Source organism: Pan paniscus, chromosome 12, assembly GCF_029289425.2.
Source record: "Pan paniscus chromosome 12, NHGRI_mPanPan1-v2.0_pri, whole genome shotgun sequence".
Lineage (NCBI taxonomy): Eukaryota > Metazoa > Chordata > Mammalia > Primates > Hominidae > Pan > Pan paniscus.
The window spans coordinates 58,084,374-58,101,031 of record NC_073261.2 but is presented as its reverse complement, the minus strand read 5'-3'; the positions used below and the strand labels follow the sequence as shown (position 1 = coordinate 58,101,031).

Here is a 16,658-nt window from a genome sequence, read left to right as displayed (position 1 = left end):
ATCATGACAATTAGACTACTCCCCAGATATTAGATATGTCAGTTGCCCTCTAACAAAAAGTGCTTTAATAAATAATTTTGTATATATGTCTACTTTAATAGGAGTGGAATTATTTGGTCAAAAGAAATGAATCTTTATGGCTGTTCCCACATATGACCATTTTGGTCCTTTTAAAGTATACAAACCATTTTACAATGTTAACAGCAAAGAAGGCATTGTTTAGAAAAATGATATCATTGGGCCAGGTGTGGTGGCTCACCCCTGTAATCCCAGCACTTTGGGAGGCCGAGGTGAGAGGACTGCTTGAGCCCAGGAGTTTGAGATGAGCCTGGGCAACATAGTGAGACTCCATCTCCACAAAAAATTTAAAAATTGGCTTGGCGTGGTGGCATGTGGCTGTAGTCCCAGCTATTCAGGAGTCTGAGGCAGGAAGGTCTCTTGAGCCCAGGAGTTTGAGGTTACAATGAGCTATGATCATGCCACTGCACTCTAGCCTGGGTTACAGAGTGAGATTCTGTCTCTTATTAAAAAAACAACAACAACAAAAAAACCCGATGTCATTGGGAATTACTTTTAAAAAATAGATTTCCTAGTTTACTTTTCACTACCATTTACAAGAATGCACATTTCTACATTTTAATTTATTCTTCTGGAAAATGTTTTGTCAATATTTCTGTTGAAGATTGGTATTTTTAAAATATCAGACTCTTGAAGAAGTGTCATATTTCTATTGTTTTATTCTCACTTTATACTGTGTAGAGACATAATTTCTTATTTTTATGATTTCTATTTAAAAATCAAGTTAACTTTTCTAGTCTATGTTGATTTTTCTGTAATTTTAGATTTTATAATTTAACTTTCCCACCTTATTTAATCTTAATTTATATATTTATACCTATATCATTTTACAAAGAATTTAAGAAGGTATTTAGCATTTTATATAAAATGAAAAAACACACATAATGATGGTCTGAAATATAAGCATATTAAACATAATGCTTGGTTTGAGCTTAGATTTGATGCTGGGCTGTCTGGTTGCTGGTGCAAAAATTAAAAAAACACAGATTGTCAATTGTCAGTGATTTTAATGTTTTTACAGAACTTTTTTTTTCTACCCAATAAGGCAGCACATGACTAGATGAACAAGAGAGATGCCTGCCTCTCCCCACCCCTTTCAGTGAGCACTGAAATATCTCAGGTGGACCCAGACTTCAGAAAACAGTCCGAAAAAGGAGTTAAATCATCTCATCATTAGAAGGGAGAGAAATATTCTGTTTCCCAGAAGAAAAAAAAGTTAAAAAGCCTTTCTAGCTCTAATTTGTAACAAAACAAAACAAAAATAAAAATGAAAACACTCCACATGAAACATTTAGGGCATTTAGCTGTGAGCTGTTTTTACACACAGCTATTTCTTAGAGCAAACTTTCATAACCTTTGAAAGCCCAGTGTCAATGTGCAACTCAGTTAAAGTGCTTCTAAACTTGTTTAAGGGTGTTGTTTTTGATGGCTTAACTGGTCTATCAGTAGCATTTAATATTTCTAGAGGTCTAAAAATACATTTTAAAATTCTGTAGAAATGGATGTTTTCCTCAGAAAAACATAATAGTCACTCAATAAAACCCCCAAAAGGCAAAAGTCATGGGCTAAATTGAGAATTCAAGACATTCCTTCTAAATATCTTTATTTTTGGTCCTGACTTTTATGGGAAATTTCTGTCAGACTTTCAAGTAACAGTTAAGTCCTATGGTATGTAAATTGTTTCAGAGCATAAACTATAAAAAAGTTCCTAATTCACTTTGCAAAGCTATTAACCCTAATACCAAAATTTAAGACTGCAAAGGCCTTCTAATTGTTCTTTGCTTTTCTGTCTCCACTTCTAATCTAAGCACTGGCACTAGAGTGCTTTTAAGGTGCCTGTCTTATCACATTACCAGAAAGGGGTACTTCTCAACCCCTTGAAAGACTGGCAGGAGAAAATGACAGCCCTATCTGTTGGAAGTGGCAGAAGACAGCATCAGGACTGGCAGAGAAGCTGGAAATAACCTAGAAAAATCCTGGAAGAAAGAGATCTGCAGAAGGAATAGAACCCCAAATCTGACTATAAACTCTGCTGTAATCCCTAGCTAACTGCATATGAAGGATAGTAGGACATGGACACCCTACAGGGGCCATTGAAAAAGCAGACAAACCAGCAAAAAGTCAATCCTTGAAAGATAAAGTTGTGCTAAGATTAATAGCTGCTTTATATGTATGTATGTATGTATGTATGTATGTATGCATGTATGTATGCATGTATTTTGAGTACATTCCCTAACCTCAGAAGTAGGTATCAGAGTAAAGAGTTTTGGATTGGCCAGGCACGGTGGCTCACTCCTGTAATCCCAGCACTTTGGGAGGCCGAGGCAGGTGGATCACTTGAGGTCAGGAGTTCGAGACCAGCGTGGCCAACATGGTGAAACCCTGTCTCTAATAAAAATACAAAAATTAGCCAGGCGTGGTGGCACGCGCCTGTAGTCCCAGCTACTCTGGCGGCTGAGGCAGGAGAATCGCTTGAACCTGGGAGGTGGAGGCTGCAGTGAGCTGAGATCGTGCCACTGCATTCCAGCCTGGGCAACAAAAGTGAAACTCCATCTCAAATAAAACAAAACAGTTTTGGATTGACAGAGCAGCTGGAGAAATAGGGGAACCTCAGGGTGGGTATATCCAAAAATCTCAGTATAAGCTCTCCAGTTCCTTGGCTGACTGCTAAGCTCCATGGGCACAAAAGGAGACCAGGCTAGAAAAGCAGCAACTGGAAGTTATAAAAACTGAGCAAAGAGATCAGCTGCTGCATACTGCTGGAAGACAGAATTTGAAGTTTGAGTACAGGAATGTTTACTGCCAGCTAGAATACAAAAAACCAGTAATACCCAGAAGAATAAAGCAGAAACTAGAGTTGGTAATAAACTATCCACAATGTTAAGTTTGTAGCCAAAAATTACCAGACATGTAATGAAACATGAAAGTGTGACCCATATTCAAAAAAAAAAAAAAAAAAGTCAGGCTGTAATAATTTACTCTAACTAGAGCCAGGTGTTGGATTTATTAAATACTTCAAACCAGCAATTACAAATGTGCTCAGATAAATTAAGGAAAACATGGTCTCAATTAGCCAACATAAGGAATCTTGAGAAACTGAAACTATAAAAAAGACAAATGAAAATTCTAGAGCTAAAAAATGTTATAGAATTTAGAAGATAAGCACAAGACTAGAAATAGAAGAATCAGTGAACTTAAGGATACATCAGTAGAAATGATCTAATCTGAAGATCCATTTAAAAAAGAAAGAAAATTGAACATGTCCTCAAAGACTTATGGGATAATACCAAGCTTTTCAACATATGTTTAGTTGGGGTCCTACAAAGAAAGGAGAGAATGAAGTATTAAAAAAGTATTTAACAAAACAATGGTTAATAATACTCCAATTTTGGTGAAAACATTAACCTCTAGATTCAAGAAATTCAGTGATCCCCAAGGGGGGAAAAACCAGTTAAGATGCATCGTAACCAAACTACTGACAAGCAGAACTCTATGAAGGGATCATTTTACTGTATATGCATTATACTTAAGTTAAAATATTTCAAAGCAAACAAGGGAAGGGAATAAATATAGGATTAGAAAACAATGAAGTAGAAAAACAGAGTGAAGCATGTGAAAAAAAAAAGCTAGGATTTTGAAAAGGCCAATAAAACTGAAATCTCTAGCTAAACTAATCAGAGGGGAAAAAAATAAAAATTTTGAATAACAAGAGTGAAAGAGTAGGTTGGGCGCGGCAGCTCATACCTGTAATCTGAGCCCTTTGAGAGGGCAAGGTGGGCGGATCTTGTGAGGTCAGGAGTTCGAGACCAGCCTGGCCAACATGGCAAAAGACCATCTCTACTAAAAATACAAAAAATTAGCTGGGTGTGGTGGTGCGCACCTGTAATCCCAGCTACTTGGGAGGCCGAGGCAGCAGAATTGCTTGAATCTGGGAGGCAGAAGTTGCAGTAAACCGAGATTGCGCCACTGCACTCCAGCCTGAGAGACAGAGTGAGACTCCATCTCCAGGAAAAAAAAAAAAAGAAAAAGGATCAAAGAGTAAAAGAGTAGACATTATTAGAGATCCTAAGACACTGAAGAATGGCGGAGATTATAAACAACTTTATGGCAATAAAGTTGATAATTTAATTGAAATAAACGACTTCAAAGATAAATTACAAAAACTCAGGAAATAAAACCTGAATAGCCCGATATCTATTAACGAAATTGAATTTGTAATACAAAATCTTCAAATAAAGTATAATCTATGCCTTCACTGGTGAATTCTGACATTAAGAAAAATATCATTTCTATATAAACTCTTCCAGAAAATAGAAGAATGAACACTTTCCAAATCATTTTATGTAGCCAGCATTACTCTGACACCCAAAACTAGACAAAGGCATTATAAGAGAAGCAAACCATAGACCAATATCCCCCCCGGAACATAGATGTCAAAAATCCTTAACAAAATATTAATGAATCAAATCCAGTTATACATACCGAGAATAAACCATGACCAGTGGTATTTAACCTGGGAATTCAAGGTTATTTTAACTTTGAAAAAGCAATGTAATCTACCATAAACAGAATAAAACACCTTATGATCATTTCAAAAGATACAGAAAAACTATTTGAAAACATGTTATAATACATTCATGATTTAAAAAAATTCAGTAAACCAGGAATAGAAGAGAACTTCTTTAACCTGATAAAAAGATTTACAATAAAGACCCTTACAGCTACTATATTTTGTATTGAAAACCAGAATGCTTTCTCCCTCAGACTGAGGGACAAGAATGTCCACTCTCACCATTTCTATTTAGCAGCATACTGCGAAGGTCCTAGCCATTGCAATTAGGCCATAAATAAGATGAATACAGATTGGAAAGAAAAGAGAAACTATTTACAGATGACATGATAGCATATTTAGAAAATCCTAGGGATCCTCCAAAAACAGCTATTAGGATTAGTAAGATTAGCTAAGTCTCAGGATTCAACATCAATATACAAAAAAAATCGATTTTATTTCCATATACCAGCAAAGATTCCATTTACATTTTTCAAAAATATGAAATAATAAATTTAACAAAGTATGTATAAAGTCTGTAGAGGAAATACTGTAATATATTGTGGAGAAAATTAAAGATGACCTAAGAGATATTTCATGTTCATGGTATAGAAAACTCTATATTAAGATGTCAAATATCTTTAAGTTGACCTATAGGTTTAATGGAAACTCTATATCCCAATTTTTGGAGGAATTGACGAGCTCATTCTAAAATCTATATAAAACACAAAGGACCTAGAATAATCAAAAGAACTTAGAATAAACAAAGCTAGAAGATTTATGCTACCTGTTTTAAGGACTACAATATAGATCAAACAAGTTTGTTTTGGGTCTTCTATGTCTTTGGAATTTCCAAATTAAAAAGACATACATTGAGTATGTAAAGCAACTAGAATTCTCATACACTGCTGGTGGATATACAAAATGGTACAACAGTGTGGATATTTCTTACACAGATAAACACATACTTACCATATGATTTAGCAATTGTCCTCTTAGGTATTTACTCAAGAGAAATGAAAATATGTTCACACTGAGACTTATACTCAAATGTTCACAGCAGCTTTACTCGTAATAGCAAAAGCTGAAAACAACCCAGATGTCCATTTATTGGTAAAGGGAGAAATTATGGTATATCCACACAACATAATATACTACCCAGCAATAAAATGAACCAACTACTGATATGTGCAAGATAGGTGAATCTCAACATTATACTAAGTGAAAGAAGTCAAACAGCACTGTTCTATTTACATGAAATTCTTACATAGTTAAAACTAACATATTGAGATGGCAAGCTCAGGATAGGTTAGGTTGGGAGGAATTAACTGCAAATAATTTTCAGGGTAATAGAAGTGTTCTGTTGTCTTTATTGGGGTGGTGATTATATAGTAGCATCTACTTGTCAAAACCTATGTAACTGTAAAGTTGGTGCATTTTATGTTAATCATATCTCAAAGCTGATTTCAAAAACTTCAATGATTTCCTATAGTCATTAGGATAAATCCAGTGGCAAAAAGGTTCTATATCATCTAACCCCTACTTACCTCTCTGGCTTTATCTTATACTGTCTTTGCCTCACTCTATGCCCGCCATGTTGGGCTTCTCATCCATTAGAACACATACGCTGTCTCCAGCTCCTGACTTTTACAACTACTCTTTCCTCAAATGCTCTTTCTTTCACCAACTCTTATTCATCCTTCATTTTTTCCTCAAGAAAACCATCCCGCAAATCTTGGACTAGGATAAGACCCTTGGTATATACTCTAACAGCACTACTTTTTCGCTATACTTTTCATATTAGCAATTATTTACCTTATCATTGATAAGCATGTATAAAGTATGTTTCCACCCTCGAGATCAGAAATTCTATGAAACCCGGGTTATCTATTTTGTTCACCACTCTTCCCCCTGAGTCCCTGATATACAGGAAATCCTCAAATATTTGCTGATAAAGCAAGCAAATTTTAAAAATCTAAAAATTCTAAATAAAAGAGTGTATAGAATTTAGCAATATATTAATAATACATGTTTAAGTAGGGCTTATTGTAAAAAATAAGGTTTAGTATTTGGAAGTGTATTACTTTATGTAATTCATCAAATATATCAAATAAGATATATTATCTCCAACTACTGCTACAAGCTGTAGTTGGCTGCTAGCAGCAGTCAACATTATTCTAGAAACATTAGACAATGCAATATCACCAGGAAAAAAAAAGACAGTTATATTCAGATTCTGACCATCTATATGAAAAACCCAAGATGATTTGCTGAAAAATTTTAGTAAGCAAGTTCAGTAAGGTGGTCAGTTACAAAGTATATGAATACATATTACAAAAACAGTGTATCTAAAACAATGCAGTATTGGTGTAACAACAGATAGATCAATGGAATAGATTAGGGAGTATAGGAGGAGATAAAATTTTTGCAATATAAGAAATTTCTATGAAACTGATCTTTGGAGAAGCATAGATTATTTAAGTAATTGTATTAGGACATTGTGGGCAAATACTTTCCAATATAAAAGTATGAACTGAAATAATATCTAAATCTGTAATTCATCTAAAATTTAACAAATGAGACCATAAGAGTTCAGATGAAAATACACAAATGCCACTGTGTATACGTCTATATATAATTAATTAATCTGGGAGTCAAGGAAGACTTTCTAAGCTGGATCTTAACTGCAAAATAATAAAGGAAAAGGCTAACATGTTTGACTACAAAATTTATATTTTATATTGTAAACAAAATAAAAATTAAAATATTAAATGAACACTCAAGATGTGATAAAAATGACGATTTTAAATTTATAAAGATTTTTCAAAAAATCAATAAGATACACTTAAGCAGAAAAATGGGTGAAAACTATGAACATATAATCCATGAAGTAAATACAAATAGTAAATGAACATGTCAGGATTTCAAATTAACAGTAAGTAAAAATTAAAGTATTTCAATCAGATTAAAAATATGTAAACATGACAAACTATACCTAGTGCAGAGAGAAATGGATACTTAAATACAGATGATAGGAGTGTAAATTGCCTAGCTTTTCTGGAGGTCAGTGAGGCAGTCTTATAAAATGCCTTAACATGCACATTTCTTCTAGCAATCAAGAAAACATTAGACAATTGTACAGTACTCAGTGATTTGTAATGTGGTTTTCTTTATAATACCAAAAACCAGAAATAATCAGCAATAAGTGACTGAGGATAATTTGATACATTCATAAAATACAATACCCATACAGACTTTAAAATGACATTCCATATATATATAGGCATATATTTGACATCAAAAAATGTATACAAGTAGAAAAAAGTATATATATGGAATGATACTCAAATATATATATTTAGTGACAGGGTCTTACTCTTGTCACCCAGGCTGGAGTGCAGTGGTGTGATCATAGCTCACTGCAGCCTCAACCTCCTGGATCCAAGTGATCCTCCTGCCTCAGCCTCCCAAGTTGCTGGCACTACAGGTGTGGTATCACCACACCCGGTTAACTAAAAAAAATTTTTTTAGAGACAGGGTCCCACTATGTTGCCCAGGCTCACACATATATATTCAAAGACATAGAAACAACTTTCTAAGAACATTTATTGACATGTTAACAACACTTCTCTCTTGCAGGAATTATACATTTCCCTCATTTTTGTATTTTTCTGTGTTGAAGGTTCTTTGACAGAACAACAGCACTTTCTAAAAATAGTTCAAACATTGGATGCAAAGGGATGAGCTGCTAGATTATTTCCTTATGTGACTGTTGTGGTTTTAAAAAGTGTATTGGGGACTGGGAACAGTTTAAGGTTCCAAAGGTTAGATAGGCATTTCTCAAAGTGCATTCCCACACCATCCTCTTCAGGATCTGGTATGCTTGCTAAGCGTTTCTCTGTCCCCACCCTAGCTCTACTGAGCTAAGATCACTGGAGAGGGAACCTAGGACTGGAATTTTAAACAAACTCCCAAAGAGATTCTCATGCATACCGATATTTGAGAACCCTTGTGATACTTCCTATAAAGCTAGAGGGCAGACAGTTGAAGGTTGTTCTTGCAGAGGGAAAAGGCTGCCCAGTTTGCAAGCAGCAGTTTAGGTGAACCTTCCTTTTCCTGTGCTTTAGCAAGCTTGCTTCATCACCTATTTATTATGTTTGCACATATAGTTAAATCTATATCTTGACTCTATCCTTTCTACCAATTTTTTCTTACTTGGGGCCATATTACCAGGGTATATCATTTTATTATATATGATATCTGATAAGATTACCAGATATTATATATAATAGGTATATATAATATAGGTATATATATTATATAGGTGTATATATAATAGGTATATATTATATAAAATAGGTGTATTATAGGATATTATATAAGAGGTGTATTTTTCCCATGACAATTTTTTTGGCTCCTCCGTTTAGCTTTAAGTAGCAAAGTGTCATTCGAATCAGCTTTCTCTTAACCAGAATATTGTGGCCTACTTGGAATCAGAAACTTTTCGCAGCCAATTATCTAAACCAGTTCTGAAGCAGACTATAACTGGGAAAATGGCAATGTAGGTTCTGTCTCTTCCAGAACCATCTGCTTCTGCTTATGGTGTCTTTTCAGCATCTACAGGGTCAGTGTGTCATGCAAAAGAGCATTAATTAAGTAGTTCTCCCTCCAGCAGATACTTGAAGGAAATCCACAACTCAATTTTCACAGTAATTGGCTCCCAACACACCTTTTCTTAGAGAGAGATAGTGATTGTTTTCTTTTCTGTGGTTTCCATTTTCCGTGGCACCATACTCCTATACCCGCAAGCAAGCCTTACCGGCATGGTGATCTGGATGGGTTGCCGTTCTCCACTCTTCGTTGGGGTCACACCTTCTGTGTCATATGTACCCGTATAAACAACTCTGTCCCCATCAGGCTCTTTAGACTTCAGTTCCAGTGGGACAAGCACACCGCCAATGGAAATATTCCTGCAATAGACTTGAGTTGACCACATACGGTTTAAATTAGCCTAGGCACCCTGTCCTGTTTTGGACCAAAACTCTAGGCAGGAAACTTACAGGGTTTCACTAAGGGGGGCATTGTGGTGCGGGAGAAAGTTCTGCAAGTTCAGGGGGCAGTCCTTCTCCTATTTATGAATTAAAAACCTACCTATCCCCAGCCCCAGACATTAGGATTCAGTTGGCCTGGGATGTAGTTTGGACACTGGTACATTTATTTTAAGGTTATCTAGGTGATCTTAATATGCGGGTAGGATTGAGAATACTGAACTCGTCCTCTAATATTTTTTTTCTCCTGTTCCAACAATCAGGGGTCCTATGATTTGGAGTACCTCAAGCCTTCTACACCATCAGAAATTCTCACTGGCATCATTCTTTTGTGTTAGGATAATGGTTCTCAAATCCAAGTCCCTGGACCAGCAGTATCAGCATCACCTGCAGACCTTAGAAAACAAATTCTTAGGCCCTACCATAGACTAAACTAGAACTTCTAAGGAGAGCTCCAGCATCTGTGTTTTAACAAGCACTCCAGGTGATTCTGATATATACTCAGGTTTGACAACCACAGGATTAGAGTTGAGAAATCCTTGATAGCATTAAAATGTAACCAGAAAAAATAGTTTTATTCCTAACAAATTAACTTTTAGATTAGTTTGAACACTAGAGGAATACTCTAAAAAAAAAAAAAAGGAATATATTAACAGATAGCTCCGGGGATAAGGTTGGCAGGAAAGAAGGGAAAGGAAAAGCCTGGATTATATGCAGGTGCACAGAACACTGGGAAATGTGAGAATAAAGGATGCATGGAGCTGTGGGGGATGCTGACAAATAGATGAATCAGGAGTACCAGAAACCATCCAGATTTGGTTCTAGGTCCTTGCACCTTGGAAGGCTAATACAAGTTTACTGAATTAAAACGTAAGCTATAAGTAGTATCTGATGAATTCAAAGTCCTTCCACCCCCGCAATAATGCCCACCATATGTAGTAGATACAATAAATGCTGGTTTATTTTCTCTCGCAGACTAGACTTTGGTAGGTAGAAACGAGAGGTAAAGGGGCTCCACCCGCAGTTCTTCCCGGTAGGCTACTGCATGCTCCCACACACTTTCCCGCCAGAGGTCTACTGGGTGCATTATCCAGCGGTCGCTGGCAAGAAATCGTCCCTGACATGGATAAACCAAAAAACATCCTCTTGCTGTGAGGATGTTGCTAATCCCAGGCACCATCACCAGCCTGAACAGAAAACTCAGGAGAAAAAGAACAGCATACGGCATGGAAAACCGTGAAACTAGGCCAGAGAAGGGGCGGCCGCTCTCTTACTAGTGTCTGCTGCTCCACCCCAGGGTCCCAGCCACTGAATGGCGAAGGGAGTGGGGAGCATCCCTCAGGGAGCCCCAGTAACCACCCCTCCCCTGCCTTTCCACCTCATTCCTCTTTTCTCCCTCCTTCAGCCTTGCGGGCAGACCCGGTGGGCCGCCTGGACCGCGCGCAGGAGGGCTGGGATTGCGGTGGGTGAACCCTGCGGACCTCTCCCATCTGCTCCACCCCGACCGCCTGCGGTTCCGCGCCCAAGGCTGGACAAATTTATAAGAAACAGACAAGCAAAAACCCTGGCTTCTTGTCACTGATTTTAAAGAACCCACTGAGGTCACTGCGATGGGTGGAGGGAAGCGAGATTGGAGGAATACAAGCCAAAGGGAAGGAAGGGGACGAAGGCGAACAGGGAGTGACCTCTTCCTCCAACCCCCGGGCCAGCTGGGAGCGGCGCGAGGCCAGAGGCCCTTGAGAGGCTCGGGCTGTCCTGGGGGCCTCAGTCCTCCGCCTGTACCCCATGGGGGACCCTGCTGCCACCAGGCGCCCCGCACTCACTCGACCTGCAGCGTGCTGGGCTTAATCTTCACCTCAACCTTGTAGGAGGAGCCGGTGAGCAGCTTGATGGTGCGGTTCTGGCCGAAGCGCTGCCCATCCACCTTGTAAAAGACCGGGCCGTCATTGGGCTGGATGCGCAGCGCGATGGAGAGGCGCACGAGGCCCGGCAGGTCCCCCATGTCTGGGCGAGGGTCTGGCGCGGCGGCTCCGGGGGGCGGAGGACAGCGCCGGCTGCGGCCGAGTGGCTGGAGCGCGAGGGGCGGAGAGGAAGCGCGGGGAGGGTGAGGGAGGTGGTGGAGCTGAGGCTGCCGCTAGGAACCCGCGCCGTCGCCGCCGTCCGCCCGGGCTTTTGAGGAGCAGCTCCTTAGGCTGTGGCCCCCCTCCCCACTCGGCGAGGAAGCGGGCCCAAGAGACGGCTCCAAGGCCGCGCGCTTCCCCATCCCCCGCTCCAGTGCTGCGCCCTCCACGCACCCGAAGGCTCGCTCTGGCCCGCAGGCCGCCGCGCAGATCCGCGCAGCTGGGGGCGAGGGAGTTAATCCTGTTTACGCACCGCAATCCCCTTCAGCTGGGGAAGCGGACATTTAGGCTCCTCCTAGAACAGCCCCGGGCAGGAGGAGGAGAGGTTTGGGAGGCACTGGGAAGGCGCTGGAGTTAAGCGACCACTATGCCAAGGAGCGAGACCCCCGGAATCTGGATACCGCCTCGGCCAGCTACGTGAGGTGGACACTGCTGCTCGCGGATCCGGCGCCAGCCAGGCGGGAGGAGGCTGAGGGGGGGTAAAGGGAGGCGGGAAGGGGGGGAACAGGAAACCGCTAGCCGGTGATTAAAATTTCAGGAAATATGAGTCTTTCCAAAGCTTAGGGGAAATGGCCGAGGAAAGGCGCAATTCCACGTGATGGAGCCACGCTGGATTAGGAATGGATGCAAGAGAAAGAAAATAACCATATTCAAGGAGCTACATCTTCTTGTGGGTGTACATTTCCATTATACGTATGCTCGTCCCAAAAATGACACATACATAAATATATGTAATGAATCACATATATTTACACAGATTTTGAAGGGTGAGCTATTAACCCTGTAAAAGGCAACTGACATGAGCCTAAGGCATTCTGGTGACAAAATGGCCAAGAGGTGGGATGGGTCAAAGGATTATTGGCAGGGGGCCATATGCGACACCGCAGAGTTTAGATTTGCATATTAAGCGTGATTAGACAGTTTTCGTGGCAGAGGTCGGTAGACAGCTGACTTTTGGAAGCGAGGGGAGACTTAGGGGGTGAGGACTGTACTGGGAATGGCTTCCCGGAGCAGAGAGAGCACCTGCTTCAGCACCACCCAGATGGATAGTACCAGAGCCAGGGAGCACACCTGGGAAATGAAGTGGGCTAGTGAGAACAAATGGGTAGGGATGCGTTTCCTTGGCAGTTTTTGTTTACCCAAGTTAGACTGCTTTTTTTAAAGAAATAATAAGCTATACATATAATATATATGTAATATGGGTGTTTATTGCAACATTGGTTGCAAAAATAAAAATAAAACCTAAATGAAATGTTAACCAATAAATAAATGGCTGAATAAATTCTTATATACCCACACTATAGAACGTTACACAACTATCAAAATAATGAAATATAGGTTGCATTGGCAAACACACAGGCAAAAACTGTTAATGATAAAAGTGGGATGGCTGGGAAACAAAGCCTGAGGGCGAGCATTTTGTCTGTTTTGTTTGTTGCTGTTTCCCCCAGCATGCCAAAATAGTGCCTGACACATAGTAGGTGCTCCAGAAATCGTTGTTGAATTGACTTATGGTTGTGGTCTTAATCATGTCCATATGTAAATTCTTTCATATCTTTAAAATTAATTAGATCCTTGCGATTTACCTGGAATGATGAAAAGAAATCTAATTGCAAGTAGCATCTCTAGTGTTTTAGAAAAATGAAAATTTAAAAAGAATATAAATGTGTATGTTTGTATTAGCTCTTTTAAAAGAATGAGAGAGTTACACAGTAAACTTAATGTTGGTTATTATGGTTTATGAGTAGTGGAAAGAGGGTGAGTATCTTTTTGGGGTCATTTAAAAGCCTTTTTGGAAATTTTGCCTTTTTTCCTCAACCTTTTGTTTAGCAACCCCACAATCTCAAGCCAACTTCCACCTGTGTATCAAAAAGAGCATTGGACCTGGAGGATGATGACTCCATTTTAAAACCTGGTTCTAAGGCCGGCATGGTGGCTCATGCCTGGAATCCCAGCACTTTGGGAGACGAAGGAGGTCAGATCATTTGAGGCCAGGAGTTCAAGACCAGCCTCGCCAAAATGGCAAAACCTGTCTCTACTAAAAATACAAAAAATTAGCCAGGCGTGGTGGCGCATGCCTGTAGTCCCAGCTACTTGGGAGGCTGAGGCATGAGAATCGCTTGAGCTGGGGAGGCAGAGCTTATAGTGAGCCTAGATCATGCCACTGCACTCCAGCCTGGGCAACAAAGTGAGACTCGATCTGAAAAAAAAAAAAACCCACACAAAAACAAAAACAAAAACTCTGGTTCTAGCCTGGCTAGGTAGTGCACTCTTGCAGTCCCCACTACTTGGGAGGCTAAGGTGGGAAGATCACTTAAGCCGACGAGTTTGAGACCAGTATGGACAAAATAGTAAGACTGCCATCTCATAAATAAATAAAATAAAATAAAAAAAACTAACTCTGCCACTTTTTAGTTTCATTATGCAAATAACTTAACATCTTTATGTTTCATCTTTGTAAAATGAGGATTAAAATACCTCCTTCCCAACATTGTGAGAATTGAATGAGGAAATGGAAATTGTTTGAAAAAAATAAATTACTTTTCAAATACGAGGTGTTACTAGTGCTGGGCAATATCCATTAGGAATAGCATTTTCAGGACCATACAATGTAATGTCTTAAAATGAAATTAATAAATGTAAAAGTAATTGGAAAATTTATCATCACTGATACATATGTGCAAAGAATATGAATATGGAGTCTGATGGATCTGTGTTTGTGTTGCCAGATCTGTGGATTACAAACTGAGTGACCTTGAGCAAAGCTGCTTTAGTCTCTTGGAGCCCCAGTTTTTTCATTTGTAAAATGATGATGGTGGCATAGATGATGCTCATAGAACCAAATGAAATTGTGTAAACTATGCAAGAATATCAGGCCCATAGAGACACTCAATACATTGTAACTATTTTTATTTAAAAATATACTTGCTGAATATGTAGCAACTTTTAGTTTAGATTCAGGTTTGTTACTGGAGCGTATTGCATGATGCTGAGGTTTGGAGTAGAAATGATCCCATCATCCAAGTCCTCAGTGTCTATTGTTACCAATGGAATGAAGACTACTAGCCAGGGAGGGAGGGAGACAAGTAAGGGTTGAAAAACTGTTTTATGTCCATGGGTACCCAATGGTTAGCACCCACTAAAAATGAGAACATGCGGTATTTGGCTTTTTTTTCCTGCATTAATTCATTTCTTGCTATATATTTTTAAGGTATCTAGTGCTTTCAGTCTTATTGTAGATTCTTTAATTATTACCTCAGATTGGTGATCTTAAACATTGTCTGTCTAATGGACAATGCTTATTATCATTCTTTTGAAAACTGTGAAATTGAGCCCAAGTGAACGACGGACTTAGTTGTCATTCAGAAGAATCACATGCTATGGTTCAAACGATTCTCCTGCCTCAGCCTCCCAACTGCTTGTGTTCCCCCAAAATGGCTATGTTGAAACCGAATCCACAAAGCAATAGTATTAAGAAGTGGGTTCTTTTGGAGGTGATTAGGTCATAAGGGCTCTTCTGCCCACGTGAATGGGATTAGTAGTACCCTTGTAAAAGGGGCTTGAGGGAGGTCGTTTGCCCCCTTCTACCATGTATGGATGCAGCGGGAATTTGCCATCTATAAAGCAAACAGTGAACCCTCACCAGATACCAAATTTGCTGGTGCCTTGACCTTAGACTTCCAAGCCTCCAGAATTGTAAGCAATAAATTTCTGTTGTTTATAAATTATCCAGGCTAAGGTATTTTGTTATAACAGCATGAACAGACTAAGACATTGTGCTAACAACCGTTCCATATTCGCTGTTCCAGTCTCTGCTGAATTCATAATATAGAGTTCAAAAACAGTTAGAATTATGACACAGGACATAGTTGTGTGCATGTATATGAAAATAACGTAGTTAAGAGTACTGGGACTGGGTTATACACATACATATGTATACACTCAATTATGTCGTGTGTCATAATGTGTCCTGGGCTTGGGTTATACACACACACAAACACATATACACAATATAATACCAGCACATTTAACAATGTATTTTCCTTTGTATTCATGTTTGTATTCAGGTACAGTTTAACATCTGCAGGAGTTATTTCTTATTTTTATTCTTAAATTAGTGTCAATGACTTATGAGGTGCTTGACTCCTTCCCTTTGCCTACCTCAGAATGTCTTAGCATTAGAGATCTTAACTGGTAAATTTTACATTTTATTTTATTTTATTTTATTTTACTTTTATTTTTGAGATGGAGTCTAGCTCTGTCACCCAGGTTGGAGAGCAGTGGTGCAATCACAGCTCACTGCAACCTCTGCCTCCCAGGTTCAAGCAATTCTTATGCCTCAGCCTTCTGAGTAGCTGGGATTATAGATATGTGCCACCATGCCCAGCTAATTTTTTTTGTATTTTTTAAAGCAGAGACAGGGTTTCACTATATTGGTCAGGCTGGTCTTGAACTCCTGACCTCAAGTGATCCACCTGCCTCAGCCTCCCAAAGTGTTGGGATTGCAGGTGTGGGTCACCGTGCCCAGCCAGGTACACTTTACATTTGTATCAGGGCTTTCTTTCTGGCTAGATTTAACAGACATAAAGACAAAGCCATCCTCCTGGACCAATTCTGAAGAACCTAGGTCCTCCCTTAGACCCAAAGGATTTTGTAGCCATGGCAATAAGCAGTAGACCTCATTTGTCTGCTAGGCTTTTAGGGGATCTGGTTACCTCCTTATATAGTCACATGCACCTTGGTCAGGTGACGGCGATCATAATGTCAGTTTTGTATTTTGTTCTGGGCCAATTTAGCATAGCAATTTATGTTCCAAATAATACTTTTGCTGTTTCCCTACATAAATGTTATCTTTCCTGAACA

At 39.3% G+C, this 16,658-nt stretch overlaps 1 protein-coding gene and 1 long non-coding RNA gene across 4 annotated transcripts in view; both read right to left on the bottom strand.

The window, feature by feature from the left end:
• CNRIP1 (cannabinoid receptor interacting protein 1) overlaps window positions 1-15,494 on the bottom strand; it is a 49,238-nt gene extending 33,744 nt beyond the window's left edge. For 2 of the 3 annotated variants that reach the window (XM_034953294.3, XM_008956330.5), the window contains exons 1-2: window positions 11,499-15,494; window positions 9,447-9,597 (exon numbers count right to left, since the gene is read on the bottom strand). In XM_034953294.3, the coding sequence (XP_034809185.1) occupies window positions 9,447-9,597; window positions 11,499-11,677 (330 nt within the window). In that variant the 5' untranslated portion in view covers window positions 11,678-15,494. The remainder of the gene's footprint in view (window positions 1-9,446; window positions 9,598-11,498) is intronic. The other variant, XM_034953293.3, reaches the window with a different exon arrangement.
• Window positions 3,050-9,440, bottom strand: LOC134728642 (uncharacterized). Its single transcript, XR_010109261.1, has 2 exons — window positions 5,600-9,440; window positions 3,050-3,396 (listed from the first exon to the last, which is right to left on the bottom strand). It is a non-coding gene; the product is annotated as an uncharacterized LOC134728642 (long non-coding RNA).
• Window positions 15,495-16,658: the final 1,164 nt, after the last annotated feature.